General features: G+C 40.3%; 1 protein-coding gene and 1 pseudogene across 1 annotated transcript; both read right to left on the bottom strand.

Moving 5' to 3' along the window:
• Positions 1–903: 903 nt before the first annotated feature.
• On the bottom strand, positions 904–9,075 carry LOC113306598 (annotated as a pseudogene).
• A 214-nt stretch (positions 9,076–9,289) lies between these two features.
• On the bottom strand, positions 9,290–12,895 carry LOC113306606. The gene is made up of 5 exons (XM_026555534.1): positions 12,616–12,895; positions 11,858–11,911; positions 10,887–10,990; positions 10,352–10,390; positions 9,290–9,731 (listed from the first exon to the last, which is right to left on the bottom strand). Exons 1-5 carry the CDS (start codon positions 12,689–12,691, stop codon positions 9,591–9,593), a joined length of 414 nt encoding a protein of 137 aa, XP_026411319.1. The 5' UTR covers positions 12,692–12,895; the 3' UTR covers positions 9,290–9,590.
• Positions 12,896–18,349: the final 5,454 nt, after the last annotated feature.

Genomic DNA, 18,349 nt, shown 5'->3' on the forward strand with positions numbered 1-18,349 from the left:
GGAATACCGGCGACCATCGTCTCGGATAATGGAAAACAACTCCAGGGAGAAAACATCGACCTACTATTTAACACCTACAACATCAGAAAAAGCAAGGCGACCCCCATATACCCTCAAAGTAATGGGCAGGCCGAGATCACAAACAAAACTATCGCTGACAATATGAAGAAAAAATTAGATGGAGAATACGGTAATTGGTGCGAAGAACTCTACAATGTTTTATGGGTCTATCGAACCACTCGAAGGGAAGCAACAGGGCTATCACCTTTCATGTTGACCTATGGAACCGAAGCGATACTACCAACTGAAGCAATGATACCCACCACAAGAACTGAAGCCTGGAGGCGAAACATATTGGCAGATCTAATATTGGCCAAGCTCGATGACTTGGAGGAAACAAGGGAGATGACGTTGAAAAAAATGGAGAATTACCAAAGGAGATTACAACGAGAATACAACAAACGAGTTCGACCAAGAGAGTTTCAACCGGGGCAGTTAGTGTTGAAATATCTAGCCGATTGGGAGCGTGACAAAAATGGTGGTAAACTAGCGGCAAGGTGGGGAGGACCATACACAATCGTGTCTAAAGCTGGCGAGGGAGCTTATCGATTACTCAAACCAGACGGAAAACCCGAGTTAAAACCGTGGAACGCTCAACATCTGAAACTCTATTACCCATGAGGGGTTCGAGGGAAACAGGTAAACATACTTTTCATTCATTTCTTTAAAACCGAGAGGGGTAGGAAATATGACATGAGCGACCAATGGTCATTCGTACTCGGGGCAAAGCCAGTGAAGAAGTGCCGAGGTGACTTACACTCGAATGGTCATTCGTACTCGGGGCAAAGCCAGTGAGGAAGTGCCGAGGTGACTTACACTCGTATGGTCATTCGTACTCGGGGCAAAGCCAGTGTGGAAGTGCCGAGGTGACTTACAGTCGACTGGATATTCGATACTCGGGGCAGTGACAGTGTGCAAGTGCCGAGGTAGCCTAAGGGTACTGGTGGTTGGAAGCCAGATACCAAAGGAAAAGTGCAAACAAATCACTTAACAAATTATCAAAGACCGGCGCGATATCACGATACAGGGGCACGACAACAATCATCTGCTCATCAGTATAGGAGCCAAACTCCTCAGAGTGCAATGCGCCAAGTGAATCACAAATAGGGCCCGATATGGTAAAGGATGTCTGAACACCCGAGGGAGACCCAACATCCTTCTGGGGAAACTTTTGGAGTGATGTTTGGGTCGGCCCCTGATCACCAGACTGCACGACAAGAGTCACAACAACAGTCTCCACATAAACCTCCGCTTCCTTCTGGCCACCAACATCCTCATCAAATAGCTGATCGTCCCCGAATATATCGTCCTCATCATCTTGATCGAGGATATCGATCACAACGTCCGAGCTTTTCAACACCACGCCTTTTGCCGCCACCTTCCCCTAAGAAGGATTACCCTTGGAACCAAACTTTCACTACCACGAGTATCGGACCCTCCAACATCTTCATCCTCGCAACGAGGAAATTTCTGCACAAGGTTCAGCGTCAGAACATGTGAAGGCAAAAAAACAGGGGCAAGTACATGTATTAAGAATAAAAGCTATATGTTTGTTACCTTTCAATGATCCTCCTCGACCCTTGTGCCAGCACTCCTCTTCTTGGAAATAGAAGCAGATTTGGTAGACTCGCCCTGAGGCTTAACCTACGACAAGAAAGTAATCAGTACCCCAAGCCGATACAGCAGGAATCAAAGAAAGTGGAAAGAAAGCAACATACCTTATCATCGTTAATCACACAGAATGGATAAGGCTCTGCAGGAAATTGAGGAGGAGGAAAGCTACCATGCAAAATTTGGCCGCGGACAAGAAGTAGAACTCGGACCCAGTATGGGTCATTGGTGTGGCGAGCATGCTTGTTGGAACCTTTACCAAGGGGATCAACATCTAGCATCAATCTGTCAACACCCTCGGGCATAGATTTCTGACGGTGAGGGCTAGCAGCAAAACCAGCAAGGTCGCCATTGGTAGCTGTCCCGCTCCGGTAGTTCACGATAAAATTGGCAGAAGTGTAATCGGGAGCGTCTCCAGGCTTATAGGTCGACCAATCGGCCGTAGATCCGCGACCCTCGCCTCGGTCTCTCCACTCATTCATCATACGGAAAGTGTTGCCATTCCACTGAGTCAAGGCCCGATACGGACGAAGCTGCGACAATACCTCATAGTAGAAAGGGCTGGCAGGGTTGTATAAAAGAAAGCGAAGGCCAAGTTCCAACTGCCCACGAGTGACGATGACCGCCTCGGACGACTGCTCATGCTTATCGACATCGGTCTTCTTCAACACACCCGTTTGGCCCGAGACTAGGGTCACTTCATAGTTTTGAAGACCGAATTCTTCCTTCAACTGTTCAATAAACTCATCATCAGACAAGTCTTTGGAGACTCTCTTATCAGCCCTACATGAAAAAGAGGGAGAATCATCAGGAAAAAGGGAATTTATAGCACGATAATCGTGATGGGAAGGACTCTCAAGCCAAAATAAGGAATTAAGAGAAACAACATCGCCCTCGGAGAAGGTATCACTCACGCACCTTTTTTCAGTCATTGACGGAGAAGAAGTAGCCATGGCAGAAAGCGAAGGGAGAGATATGAACTTTGATGGAGAGAGAAGTAAAAAGAAGAACCAACCACGACTATCGCAAACCTCACCAACAGAAACAACGAAGATGAAGACTGAGAAGATAAAAGGGTCACCGGAGTTAATGACGTCGACAAGGAAGGAAGGTGAAGAAGAAGAAAGAACAACGCTTGGTTTCTCTGTAAATGGCGAATAAAGGAAAGAGAACATAAAGGGAGATATTTATAGGATGAAGTGTCTTGACCGACGGCAGCGGTTACAAGTCATAATGGGATGTTTAGTGGGGAACTGCATGGAGGAATTCTCGGCATGCTCAAGGACGTGGGAAGATGGAACGATTTTCTTTCCCTCGTGCCAAGCACACGAGCGAAAGAAGGGGCATAAATGTAGGTGTAGATAATCCACAGGGCTAGGTGGCAAGATCCTAAGCTGTGATACACCAAAGAATAAAGAGCGGCGAAGCACAAGATAGAACCAAACGACGCAAAGAGCAAGGTATCACTGGGTCGGACGTGATGACCCAATAGTTGTCGGATGTGACGTGACCCTTATCCTCTGACAGGTCGGGCGAACAATCAGAAAGCACTCGGTCAGACGAAGGAAGATGGTCAAACAAAGGAACGAGAAGAAAGAAGGGAGACATCGTGTTAACCAGACGATTAAGACTCGACCTCGGGTGAAGAACTATCGGTCAAACCAGAAAGTCGGGCGAGCAATGAAGGTCCGATAGGGAACAACTAAATTCATGTAATGTGACCAACATTGTAATTCTTTTGTATGTCGACTTTGGCCAATAAATATAAGGGCAAGTCGAGAGAGAGAAACATGTTAAGAAAGGAGAGAGGAACAAGTCATCATACTTGAGTTGTGAGAGCTTCACCACTTGAGAGGGAGAGAACAACTTGTAATCAAAGAAGAGCAATAATAACATTCATCCTTTCACCCCGTGGACGTAGGTAATCATATCGAACCACGTATATCCTTGTGTCTACATTTATTGTGTATCTTCACTTTGTGTTAAATCATCTTCTACTTCGTTGGATGTGGTGTGTGGTTTTATGCCACTACAGCGTCAATGGTTGCAAAACTTGATTCTGATGATTTATTTCCTTGCAAATCATCAGCATAACAAAAGCAGAACCAGTTAGATCAGTGAAAAATGATTAAGATTTACACAGGAACCTTACGAGTCCCCATGAAAAATACCGGATGAAAGGTCTGACACAATATTGACCTCAGAAGTCGTATCCACAGCCAGATACATATGCATGGAAGCCGGAGCAATCCTGAGTCCTGACAGAACAATGTACTTTAAGAATTTGCACCGCATGACTGGAAGAGAGAATTAGCAGCCTTATTCACAATGCTGCTAATATTCAACAATGGATATGCAGTTACACCAGCCACTAAGAGTTCTGTTCTCAAAAATTACCTGTAAAAGAAGAAACATAGCAAGTAACTTGGATACTTATAGTTACCCACTCTTCTTGTTTTAACTACTTTTTCAAAACGGTGGCCCAATTAGTGTGTTAATTTGTAGCAGTGGCTTCTTTGACTGCCTGAGAAGGAAGAGATGTAAGCTAAGTTCTCTCAGACTGAGTTAGAATATCCAACAGGTCCTCGGGTATCTTCAATGTGCAATGGTTTTTTGTATGACTGCAACAGAAGAGAAGAACAGACTACACTAATTGATGATGCAGCCATGCAAGCACCAGCAAGCCAAGGTGGTAACCTAATTCCAGTGAACGGGAACAATATGCCAGCAGCTATTGGCATTCCAAGTACATTATAGCCAAGGGCCCACACATAGTTGAATCTAATCCTGGCAAGTGTCTTTCTAGAGAGATCAATGGCTGTTATTACATCTTCCAAGTTGCTCTTGATAAGAACTATGTCAGCAGCTTCAATAGCAACATCAGTACCGGCTCCGATTGCCATGCCAACATCAGCTGCGACTAAGGCTGGAGAATCATTGATTCCATCACCCACCATTGCTACAGCTAATCCTTTCAACTGCACCAGTAAGTTTTGAGTTCATATACAGGTACTTAACTTTTTAGGAAGGATGTCAAGAAAGAAACATGTAACCAAATCAAGAATTCAAACCACCAGATTTTAAAGATTCTATGTGTTACTGCAGTTAAAGAAGTTTGCAAGCATGCATGTTTACCTGTAACTCTTTAATCTTATCAGCTTTTCCAAGTGGATCTGTCTCCGCAAACACCTTAACAATTCCAACTTCCTTGGCTATGGCAGTTGCTGTAGCCCAGTTGTCACCAGTCACCATTATGCTCGTGATGTTCATTGATTTAAGGAATGATATTACTTGCTCGGCTTCCGGTTTTACAGGATCAGTCACGGCCAAAGCTCCAGCAACCCTCCCATCGACAGCAACCAAGACACAAGTGCGAGCAAGCTGTTCGCTCTCTGACATGTAGTCCTCAACTTCAGTACCGAGCAATATATTCCGAGCCGCATTAGCCTCTTATTCCCAACAAAAACCATTTTGTCACCAACTTTCCCGCTGACCCCAGATCCTGGGTGCACCTCAAAGTCCTCCGCTTCTGTAATGTGTTCTGAGTTCAAACCGTACTGCTGACGGAGTTTCTTGGCATGTTGCACGACAGCCTTAGCTATCGGGTGCTCGCTGTTTACCTGCCAGGTAGGAAAGTTGCTATCTGAAACTCTGTACAGTGTCAAAAACAAGGAACACCCCAAAACAAAGTGGTTGCAACTTTCCAGATTACCATATATGTTTGTGTATACATGCTAATATAAATTTACCTCTGCAGCTGCAGCGATTTCACAGAACTCTTGAATGGGCATGTCAGAAAAAACCATCGTGCTAACCACTACAGGTTTTCCCACAGTCAGAGTACCTGTTTTATCGAAGACAACAATTTTTACCTGGTGGATTAAGGGATAAAATAAGTGTTAAGCATTTAAAATGGGGAGTAAACCTGTTAGGTACTGAAGACACAGTTCTAATGAGTAGTTGAGTGTTAAAGGTGGTAAAAGAAGAAAAGCATAAGAAAATTCTCACTTTGTGTGCCTTTTCAAGTGCACTTCCACCCTTGATAAGAACACCTTGAGAAGCCCCTTTTCCGGTGGCAACCATGACAGCTGTTGGGGTTGCTAGTCCCAAAGCACATGGACAAGCAACTACCAATACTGAAATACCAAATTGCAGCGCCAGCTCAAAGCTGTCCATGGCATTTGGAATCCAGTCTTTAGGGTAAACAGCAGCTTCTCCGGGTATGAACCAGCACAACCATGTGAGGACGGCTGCCACAACAACCTGAAAACAACATGGAAAACATTAACTGATGCTCAAACTGGCATTATCAAAAAAAGGTGCATACGATGGACAGATTTTATCAAAGAGTCCGCATGCTAAATAGATAATTTGCTTCTGCTAATTTGTTAATAGAAGGCTATTGTTGATAGAAGGCTAGTATTTGTAAGAAAGTAACTAATTTGAATCGGATACCATGCCCATAACACACGGATGGACAAACTTACCACAGGAACAAAGACCCTGGAAACTCGATCAGCCAGTTTCTGAACAGGCGCTCTATTAAGCTGAGCAGCTTCCACCAGCTGAACTATTTGGGACAATGCAGTCTCTGATCCAACGTGAGTGACCTTAACTAGCAAGCATCCATTTTCGTTCACAGTTCCACCAATAACCTGTTAACCGTGAATTTTAGATGCTGATTAAATTTTGAGATTCGGGATGCAGATTGATTCAGGAAACTAAAAGAAGAGGAATGAGAACCTTATCTCCTGGCCTTTTAGCCATTGGCCTTGCTTCGCCAGTAATCATGCTCTCATTCACATGACTCTGACCCTTTATAACAATCCCATCAACAGGAACTTTTGCCCCAGGAACTATCTTGATCACATCATTCTTCTGTATCAGTGATGTGCTAATCTCATTCTCTGAGATAATATTGCCATCTCCGTCGAAAGAGAGCAGAAAAGCTGTATCTGGGGCAAGATCGGTAAGCTTAGCTAATGCATCAGATGTCTCCCCCTTCGCCCCCACCTCCAAATACTTTCCCAGGAGAATAAAAGTAATTAACATTGCACTGGTCTCAAAGAAATCTTGACCTTCAAATGAATTAGAACATAATGCTTTTATTAAAATATACAGCGAATAAAAATAAGCAGCATTTGTGCCCAAGGCGACCAGAACATCCATATTAGCCGACCGCCGTTTCAGTGCATCAAAGGACCCAACGTAAAACCTGGAATCAGTAGCCACAGAGAACACAGCAAAGTTAATCACTATTAACAATAATAGAGAAAGAATCTAAAGCTATGTAAGCATAAGAAAATGTAAAAGCTAGAGCCACTAATCAATTACAACCTCCGTCCAACGATGAATTGCACTGGCGTGCAGAGAATCCATCTTAGAATCATCCCAACTGTGAGCATGTTGTAAAGCTTATGAGATAACCAGTTCCCGTAAGGAGGAACCATGGGAAGTACCATGGAGAAGATAAACACAGGAACTGAAAATAGGCAGCTCCAAAGAAATACGTTTCTATAGCCCAAAATCTCATGCTGACTCTCAGCTTCTCCTCGGCTCGGGGAAACATACAAGCAGGCATGGTAGAAGTTAGGGCGTTGTCCAGCTTCTTGAATACATTGAATGAGAGATCTCCGACCAGTGAACTCCGGGTCATATAATATAGTTACCTTATTGGCCTCTGTATCCATGTCAACATGGTTCACCCATTGTACTGATTCAAGAGAGGACCGAATAATAGTCAAATCTTCATTAGAAGTGATCCCTTCAAGACATAAATGCACTTTGTTACCATCATTCCCAGTCGTAATGAGATCTGCTTCAAAGCCAGCATCTCCAATTGCTCGGATGAGTTCGTCCGAATCAGTGAGGGTGGGATCAAAGTGAATCTTTGCTTCTTCAAGGGATAAGCCCACGACGGCTGTCTTCACTCCATCAACCATTAGCAGTGCATTTTCAATGGATTCAGAGCAGCTAGTACATGTCATACCTTTAACTCTGAGCCGGCATACGGCTACATCCCGTTCCGGGAACTCAAAAACTTGGAAGCCTAAGTTTTCAATGGCTTCTTTTATTAATTTAACCTAAAACAAAAGGTCAAATTGAGAGTTCAGAAAAGTCATCATATATAATAACAACATAAGAGATGATTCCAGAAAATTGCACATTGACTCCACATGAAACTGTTGAAAGTGGCAAATTGTCCACACAAAAGGTTTACAATAGCAACATAAGTAACTAATACTAATTCTGCTTTTGAATGTAACTAATAAGTACTTGCCAAATGCCTACATATATAAGTGGCAAAATGGTGCTGATTTTGTGAATGACAAGCCGGGGGAAGCAGTTTAACCATGTAACTTACATTGATGAGGTCTGGTGCATATTTAATAACAGCTTGGCCTTGCAGAACCGATACCATTACGCTCCTGATACCATTAACCATTCCCAACGCGGATTCAATTGATGTAACACAGGACGCACACTTGACATTCCCAATTTTAAACATAATAGTCCTTGTTTTCTTTACTTCATCTTGATACACAGTAACAGTAACACTATCAGAATGTTGTAATAGAGGCTCCTTGAGAAAATCATCTGCTCCTCCATTCTTGTCCATTTTGCACGCCTCTGCTCACTCTGATTCAAAAGAAGAAAAAAAAACTGATTTTGTTCTCTCAAAAACAAACCAATAAGAGAAATCTAATAATGGAATTGAGCATTACGAAGAAGAAAGACAAGATTGTAGTATTAGATAAGAAAGGGAAAAATGATTCAAAAAAGTTGATAATGATTATTTATGAATTTATCGACCGTAGATAGCCATGTCATAGTACCTTTGCAGATATTTTGTCGTCTCGTTACAAAGTTTGGCCGCACCACGTGAAGGAATTCTAGGGTTTCTCGAGAAACTAAAATTCCACTGAACCAAAAGCAAAAAGTAACTCGTAAAATAGAGATAAAAAGGAACAAAGTGATAACAATCAATCGAGAAAGGAGTGATGATGGATGCTAGATTAGGGTTTGTGCGTTGGGGGAACGTCAAGAAGAAGAGGCTTTTCGCTAGGTCTCTTTGTTGTTTGTTTTTGAAATTTCGAATAACCAACGTCCGCCTACAGCTTTTACGCGGTTGCCACGTCTAGACACAAAAAGACAACACTAAGAGATGTAATATTCGCATTCAGCCGTTGGATCCGAAAAAGTTTCACACTACTCTGACGAGTATATATTTCACATATTCTTCGAATTGGTTGGTTATTTAACTGATGACCCTCCATGTTTAGAATCATGACCCTCGTTAAAAGGTGAAATCGTGTCAGAAAACGTGGCAAACACTTTTAAATCACCTGCCACGTCATAAGAGCACAAAACTGCCTGCATTCCTGGGCTGTTGTTGGTCCTGCGAGAAAAACTAACACTGAAATTATTGATCACCAAAATGGTTCCGCAGCTAGACTCATGTCTGACAAAGCTTATCTGATATTAAGTCTTCAGTGAAATGAAAGAGTTAATTTGATATCAGAATTTACAAAACACATTATGTTAAAACTAGCTACTTGTTTTAACCCCAATAGTATATGAAATTCAAATAAGATTTTTTTCTTCCTTACTCAGAAACTGAACTCCAATATACTATTTAGAATTAAGGATCTCTAAAATAGAGAAAGACCAAGCTTTGATTTTCTCCAAGTTACAATATCACATATGCCGCTGCCATGGACTGTGCATGTGCAGCTGAAGAACACTAGAAAAAGTTAGATTGGAAGAGGAGAACAAGAGGCCTGAAAAAAAAGGTTTTAAAGTTGAGTTGAGAAAAGGGTGATGGTGAGGGTAATTTCAAAATTTTGTATACCCCAATAAGCGGGGATTCTTTTATAAGACAAGTTTCAGTAATAACAAACGGACAGTAGTATCTCCTTTTACGCAGAATTACAAGCCATCTCTTCAGCAGTTGGGATGCTTTCGGCTGGAATAGATGGGGGGCGAGGTTTTTTCTCTATGCAAGGCTTAGGTGGTCTCTTTGGCTGAATCACGTCAACTGTCTCCGATGGGATACCAAGCTGAAAATACAAAAAGGTATAAATAGATAAATATGACAAGGAAAAAAGAGAAGCAAAGATCACTGATAACATAAATAACAACTTCTTGGACACCGGGAACAAGTAGAACCATGCAATTTTGAAACATTAAAATAAATCCACTTTCTAATGTAAGGACGTAGTCCTCAAACTAAGCTCCCAACATCATGGCCCCCGAAATTAGGAGGCAAAATTGTCAGCCCAAAAATCAGAGTGATCTCTGGTTTTGTATGGCTAGACAAGCAGCCCAGTAGCTTTAAACCACCTCTGAGTCTCCGATGGTTTTGGTATCCCATCGGAGACAGGTCAAGCTCACTTTTGGTAAGAATGCTCTTTGTCAAAATCAAATCTTGGCTCATGACCGAGTGTGGGCTCTGTTTGTGGAACTAGTCTCAAGCCATATAACTACCAACTTACTATAAATTATCTTCACACACTGATGGTGGAATTTAATTTTAGTAGCAACCGCGAGGTTCGTGGATAAAGAAATCAAGACCACTCATGTAAACCAAGTCTATAATGCTTTTATATCTTTATACTGGAATCTCCCAATGAAAATGACCAACTGCAACCTAGATTACACACAACGTCGGGATACTGACCTTGTAACCACAACCAGATACGCATGCCTGAAAACAAACCTGAGATGGAAAAAATACACATGCAAAAGTTAATTGGTAAAACAGAAAGGACTCATTAGTTATAAATGGCAGAATATTAATCTATAAACGTGGGCCAAGTATGGCTAAAAAGGAAAGTCCCCTCACTCTACAATCTCATCTTTCCTTCAACCCATGTACCACACAGCTGACAATTGACATATTAGGCATATAATCTTTTAATTCTACGTATGCAGTTGTACCAGGCACCAAGGGTTCTATTAGTTGTTCTCGTATAGAACCACGATAAAAACAAACATCATTAGAGATATTCTGATATTGCCTCCAATTATTAACGCAATGCAATAATCACAAATGAGCTATATCTTACAATCTCATGGTGATCACTGGCAGGCAAAAAGGTCGACTCCCTCAAACCTCAATAACCATGGGTTCAACCAAGAACCGTATCCTCGTTTGACAGGCAAGTGGTGTGCATATAGTATTATAATAAAAAAGAAATGGTTAGGAAAGAAACCTTTGAGTAATCTTCAGATCCTGGGGAACGATCAATGAAAGCACTCCACTGCTGGTCCTTGAAAACTGGATCCTTATAGCATATCTCGTTGCACTCTTCCACACCTATAACAAAACGAACGTTACCACCGATAAAACGTCAGATAAAACTTATTCTCTGGTTATCCGTATAATCGCACATTGTCCTTGTTACCGTTTAAAGATTATATTGACGGGGTAACCACGATGGGGATAGTGAGACACAAAAGGAAAGACATGCAAACATAGAGTTCCACTTAAAGATACAGCTGCAAAAACCAGATCATAATGTAATAGTTTGCGTTTTTCTCTTGCTAGTAAAACTTCTAACTATAGTATCAATTATGAGAAACACATTAGAAACCAAAAGAGGTTATATGACAGAAATGAGCTATAGCCTCGGTTGTTCCAAACCCAAATGTCTTATTTATTTGCATTCCTTAATGAGAGATGCTGAACAGCTGGTAACTTCCTAAGGCGAATAACATACATTAAGTTTCCTACATGTATCACTTATTATCCAATTTCCTCGGGCAACTTCGTATTCAAACAAAATAAAACGGCTAACTCCAAAATCTCACAGAGAATGGAAATCTTCACCATGGCTGCCAAATAATGCTAATACGACAAACATGTAAAAAATAGTAACCGATTAGGCAATGCTAGAGTAACTGCTTTAACTGCTGTTTACCCTCTACCACTCTTACGTGGACGTCATCTGAGACCCTGAACACCCCTTCATGGGTGTGGGCCCAGGCATCCAGCATGCAACGGTAACCGGCTTTTTGTGGTTCACATTGCATTTCTAGATGCCCTAATGATAATATTCATACAAATGATTACATCAAACACGTAAAACGCTTCACATATTGCCCAACTTTTATCACAAGCTAATACGAAATGAAGAAGTTACGGCTCCTTACAAAAATAAAGAAAAAAACGATTAACACTTACATTCTTCCCATGTATCACCATCAGCATCACAACCTTTTTTGCAAAAAACTCTCCCTACAAAATGTTACCAGATGTTACATTCAATTGAAAACATTAAAACTATGATGCGCTTCTCATAAAACCGTTAACAATGTTCTCAACGATATGTTCTCATTTTGCATTTTTATGATTCTGTTACCGAAGAAAAAGTTCCCATGTATGACTTCTAAGGGATGCTGACACTGATTGTAACCCCACCCTAGTGTTCCCACTGAAATCATATATCTAATTCATTAAGAATCCAAGCAATTCTTAATACCTCTACATTCTTTCAACAACCAAAACAATGACTAGTCTAGGAGATTTGCATGTATGTAATTCATGCAACCCATAATCTATAACTTCATAATTAGGAAATTAGCTACTTGTACAATGAAAAGATTAAAAAAAATTCCCTCGGCTTGATCCAACGGACCCAACTCCAATTACAAGAACAAGAAGAAAAATGGAAAATAGTCCAACAAATGCAAATAATGTAAAAAGAAAAATCTCTAAAAGAATAGGAACAAATCAGAATTCCGATTTCTACTGCAAATTCAAATGAAATTGAAGATTATTCCAAAAGTAGAAAACCTAGATATAAGAAAAACATTTACCCAAATAAGCAAATAATGGTTAAAAAAAACAGAAAAACACCTTATAAGGGAAAACAGATGAACAAAGGATTAACAGATTGTGCCAGTAATGAAGATAAAGAATAAGGAAGAGATTTGGTTTACATGGAATCTGCGTGAGAGCTGCGTACTTTTTCGTGCATTGGCTTCCACAAGGAGGAGTCCATTGTTGAGGAAACATCTTTCTTAGAAGATGAGAAAGAAAGCTCCCTCTCTCTGGTTATTTTTTTTTTACAAGAACGAGGAGAACCAGGAGGGAAAGACAAGGGAGGGCCAAGGCAGATTTTAGAAAGAGAAAAGAAAGAAGGAAAAAGATTTTCATGGAACAGGCATCCATTAAGTAGCTTGGTTTTGGGTCCTTCAATTAGGTAGAACCGGAACCTGGAATTTTCATTTCACGCATCCGGTGCCACAAATAGGGTCACCACGCTGCTCTGTATTTTTTTTTTATTTACTTCTCTTTTTTGGAATATAGTGGTCTTAGAGCATCCACATTGGACGACCATTATCAAAATTTTGGTCCGCAAACGAACCACAGTGAGACGGAGTAAAGATTAAATTCTCGACTAGAACTAAATATCAGACCAAATATGGTCTGAAATCCGGACCAAAACCATATTTGGTCGAGCGAAAGTTTAAAATACGTTCGATATCAGACGTACGTATAAACTACGTTTGATGTGAAGCATAGGTATAAGTCCCGTGCGATGAGTTGGCGGATATTTAAGTTACGTTTGGTTGAGGCGGCATCATAAAGTACGCCTGGGAGGGCGTAGGTACAATGCTCGCCCCACAACATGCGAACTTTAAAGCTTCGCTTGGTTCAGACGTACATTACAGATACACCCCAAGCTGGCATAACTTACAAATTTGTCCCATACTAGGAGTACATAATACAAACGCTTGGAGTGAGGTGGGATTTATACTTACGCCTGGTAGTTTTGGAACATTGAATTTTTTTCTTTTTGTTTTTTATACACCCGCAGCACAACAAACGTTAATAAAACCTGCGCCCTACAACATGCATTAATATAATCTACGCCCATCTCAAACGATTTTTATACCTCCGCCCAAGCTTGAGACGAACATTTTATGTGTGCTCGACCAAATTTACTCTTTCACCCTAGCGTGACACCACGGAGTAAACCAAATTTTTGATCTTTTTTTTTGTTTTTGATCTTTGGTTATGATCGCGTCATTGCAGTTGCTATTAGGATGTATCCTTTACTCCTTCAGCCGCGGTTGAGACTTGAGAGGAGAAATAGAACGTGTTTAGAGTCTTCAGACTTTTTCTTTTTAATGGTTTGGAATAGTGATTTTGGACTACATCCTTAACTCCTTCAAGAGTAGGAGTTATTTCTGGCAATTATGGGGTTCGGACCCCTACCTCCGCAGTGGGAGGGAACATGCCAACCATCAGACCACTTGATGGTTGGCAGAGTTTTTAGACTTTAGAGAGGACATACTAGCACGTATATCCAAATTATTCCCAAGAGGTGGTAGCAGTAGAAATAATTTGCCAGGTATTCTCATTTGGCATGAATTCGATTTCTGGAGTCACTCGCTCAGAGAGGTTTTAAGACTTCCCAAATTATCGGCCGACGAATGATGTGAGTTAGTTGAATATGATTTCCCTTTGTATATGAAAAATGGCCAGTCGTATCCTCTGGTCAAACAAGAGGCCAAGATCTTCTTGGTCTTTTTAACAGTGCCAAGGGAATTTCTTTTATTCCCTTCTTTTTGATCCTTTTGTTTTTCTTAATAAAAACTTCATAGATAATCAACACATCAACGAGAATATCGAGCAACAACATACCAAATTTGTACAATATCTAATATTCTGATTATAGGATAGTCGAAATGTAGCGAAATAAGCAAATACAAGAATGTGAAAATCGATAAAATCAGAAAAGAAAAGGAAACAATAATCGAAATATTTACCAATCATTTTGTTTGAGTTGTCTTCTGGATGAAAATATATTCCGGTGGGGTATTTTTGCCAAAATCTTGATCTTGACAAAGAAGATTTTGGTAATCGGAGTGCATCATCGATGTATATGTAAACGAAGTAACTGAACAAAGTATAGTTATTGGAACTGAAAAGGAACCGTTTTACATGGCAAAAAGATGCATTATTAAAATTCAACAATCATGTCGGAAAGTACAAAAAAAAACCCAAGATCAAATATAAACTAACAAAATCTTTGAAAAACCAGTAACTAATGAAAAAAAATACTAAATAATTACTAGCACTGCTCAAACCTACCTAAATCTGTAAAGATCCAAGTAGCTGTAAAGACCCAACTAGATATGAGCAATTAGAACTTGCCAGAGTTTTACTTCTTATCTTCTCGTTATATTATTTTATCTTTAAATACTTTGAAGTAAAAGTAAATATTATGTTAAGAAACCATTTTATTATTTGGTATTTTGGTTATATATATGCCTTTAAATATTTCAAGTTTCCTTATCTATTTAGGTTATTTTCTTTTATGTTATACATAAATACTCAGTTGGTTTTAGAGTTCCATTTGTTTGATGTTACAATAGTACTAAGTGTTTTCTTAATTTGGTGTTTAATTCCCAATTCAAAGGGTTTAGGTAGTTGATATCTAATTAATTGATCAGAGCAAGTATAAGGATTATTTAATTTCGATTTTGTATCTTATCATCTTGCATCATAATCGATACAAATATTCTTCCGCTACATTACACAATTAGTAACAAGGTTGAAGATCTTACAACTGGTGTTGATGAATTAATCTCACGAACCCCTACCAGTTTTAAGACGTTTAATGCAACGGTGAATGAGTTATCTCACCAAATGTTTAGAATATCTAATAAAAGTGTTGGTCGTGCAAGTACAAAATCAAGAAACCCTTGCAACTTAACATCAACAGTAAGAGCAATTGCACAACAACAAGAAGAGGTAATTCAACTCTAACCCTTAGTCCAAGCATCATCGACATGGAATTTCCTATATTCATTGATATTGATCCGAAAGGATGAGTTTTCAAGGCGAAATGATATTTTTGTGAGTAGGTGTTCCGGAGGCTAAAAAGGTACCCATGGTTGATGTCTATAAAGGTGTTGTTGGATTTCATATTCTATAAGGGAATTAACATGGACAATTTTTCAGAACAACTCATATTCAATTTGTTTACGCAAATATTTTGATCGATGTAACAAGTTTATCCAAATTTGGACAAACAGGTACAATTCGTGAGTTTATTATTGATGAATTTCAAAAAATGATTAACTTTGTGTCAGGTACACTTGAGTCACATCAAATCAGTATTATTTTTCTTCCGGGACTTGTGAGGATATAAGCTGACGTGCACTTAATTCATATATTTATACCGCCTAATTCATGTTTGTTAGTGCTTATATTGGTATTAATATTATTACTTTTGTGTTTTTATAGAAAGTTTATCTAAAAACAAATGTTATAAACAAAATGTCTTGCAATAATTGATAGCACTTAGGCAGCAACAACGAAATGGACAAATTGGCGACAGTATCTGGTGTGACATATCGGAAAAATTGGTGTGACATACCGAAAAATTACGCCTAACGCGTTAGGGCGCGCATGCCATAACTTCCTGGTGCTCCAGTCTAATGCTAGTGATCGGGATGTAAATCTTCTATTTTTGCTTCAAAATGCACGTCCATTTTCCTGTGCAAGCATGCTTAACAAACATGTTACCTTATAACTTAGCTTCAACACCGTTCCATCCTACCCTTGTTCTGTGAAGGGTATAAAGTTGTAAAGTCTTATGATGATGTATTCTTGCATGCATCACTGACTTCCGAGTCTTGTCCAGGCATAGTACATTACCTTGGAATTATGCACAAGCCATTTACAAGTTGCACCCCTTTACTTCGCTTAGTCACTGCTGAATGCATGCACTTGTCTTGCTCCTGCGAAATTCAGTGCTACCTACGATGATGCCATTCAAAGGAAAAATATTATTCCTTGGAGCGTGGGTACCCGTCGTATTCATGTCATGGCTAAGTAAATAAGAGAAGGTGACACCATTCGCTTGCTGGAGGAGAACGACCAGACAGGTCTGACCATAGTTCCTTATAGTAACAGGATCGTTCTCCCCTTGGATGAACGTATTAGAATGGATCATGATAAGAAATGGGCTCGCACACCCCTTGGGGTTGTTGGTACTTGGGAACATGGGTTCACTACTGCTGAGCCTACTGTTCCTCTCCCTTTTCCCTTTTTCCTTCGAAGTATGCTGATTACAAGCCTTGGGTCTTCAATCCCACTTTCCCCGTTGAGGTAAAATAAGATGTATATTTTTATTACCTCAATTTCATATTCTCTTTATTGATGTCTGACATGGTTGTGTTATTTTTTTTGCTTGTAGTTTGCCTCTGCGTCATCTGCTAATACCCATAGTTTTACTGGTACCTTCGTTGCTACCCGTACTAGGAAGCGTAAGGCTAAGGCGGAGGCAGTTAAACCTAAAATTGTACCCTTTCCTGAGGAGTTAAGAATTATTAACTTTGTGAACACATAAATTACGAGGCCATCCAAGTGTTCACAAACAATATTCGCATACGTCCTAATTCTAGAATTGTACATCGTATGCGTAACGGGATGATTATATCGATTCATCGACTCAAAGCCTTCAGGCTTGTCATTGTCTAGTCGAATATTATCATAAATAATGTTCGTATAAGGAAATAAATCAAGAAACAAGTATAAATATAAAGCATATGAAGTTTAACGCGGAATATAAGGTGATGAAATGTAAATGAGACAGATTTACGTGGTTCGGCACTAAGGCCTACGTCCACGGGGTTTAGTGTTTCACTATGTACTGAATGGTTACAAAGATAGTCGAATGACTTTAGAATATACATAGGTCTGCGGAAGTAGGTGGATTACTTACTCTTCCTATTTCTCTCTCCTATATTCTCCTCTAATTGCTCTCCAAAATGGTCAGCCCCTTCTCTCTTAGTGGAGAGGGGTATATATACGGAAGGAACGTGGGTCACATCTCTGAGTTGCCGTTGTAACCTTATCTTCTTGTGCTTTATGCCCAATTCGCAGAGGTCTTCGGCATATCCCGCGGCCTGAGCTTGAATACGAAGGGTTATCCTCGCTTCTTCCACAAGCTGATCGACACATGTATATCTCTTTGGTATTTAATGCGGGTAGATGGATGTCTTCTCGTGTCAGACAAGTGCCTCTTTGTCTGGTCACATCTGTGTCAGTCAAACTTCCTTTCGGCCGTTGATCTGGGATTTTCCTCAGGATTGGGTGCGTTAATACCCAAGGGGTATTATCTGGTGCTCCTTTGAGTCATCATATCTCTGTGGTCCTCTGTCCCTGACCGTCAGATCTGCTGACCGATGGCATCTTCTGATGAAATGCTTGCTATCATGTTTTGATGTCTCGCTTCACACGCCTTCCACGTGCCTCTTTTTGTACACATGGAGGATGATGAAAGGTGTACATACAATTTGCCCCTCTTCTTCTAACTTGGGCGTATTTTGCAATTTTGAAGAAGAAAGGTAGTCCTACACGTTTCCCACTTTGCATTAACTTCTCCCGTAACTGCTCCTTGGTACGAGGAGCAGTTATTGTCTTCTCTAGCTTCATAAATAGGAAAGAGAATGTGAAAAAAAAACTTTTATCCGCTTCTTGTCAGTGTTCATTCTCTTCTTGTCCTCTTATTCTTGTTCTTTAGTCATTTACTATCACCGTTCTTGTGAGGAATATATCATTCAATTTTTCTGTTTCTTTCTTCTGCTTCTTTCGTTCTTGATTGTTGCTGCCCCTGTATCTGTCGATATCTCCGATCCTCCTTTCTCCCACTGC

The sequence above is a fragment of the Papaver somniferum genome, chromosome 1, assembly GCF_003573695.1.
Source record: "Papaver somniferum cultivar HN1 chromosome 1, ASM357369v1, whole genome shotgun sequence".
Lineage (NCBI taxonomy): Eukaryota > Viridiplantae > Streptophyta > Magnoliopsida > Ranunculales > Papaveraceae > Papaver > Papaver somniferum.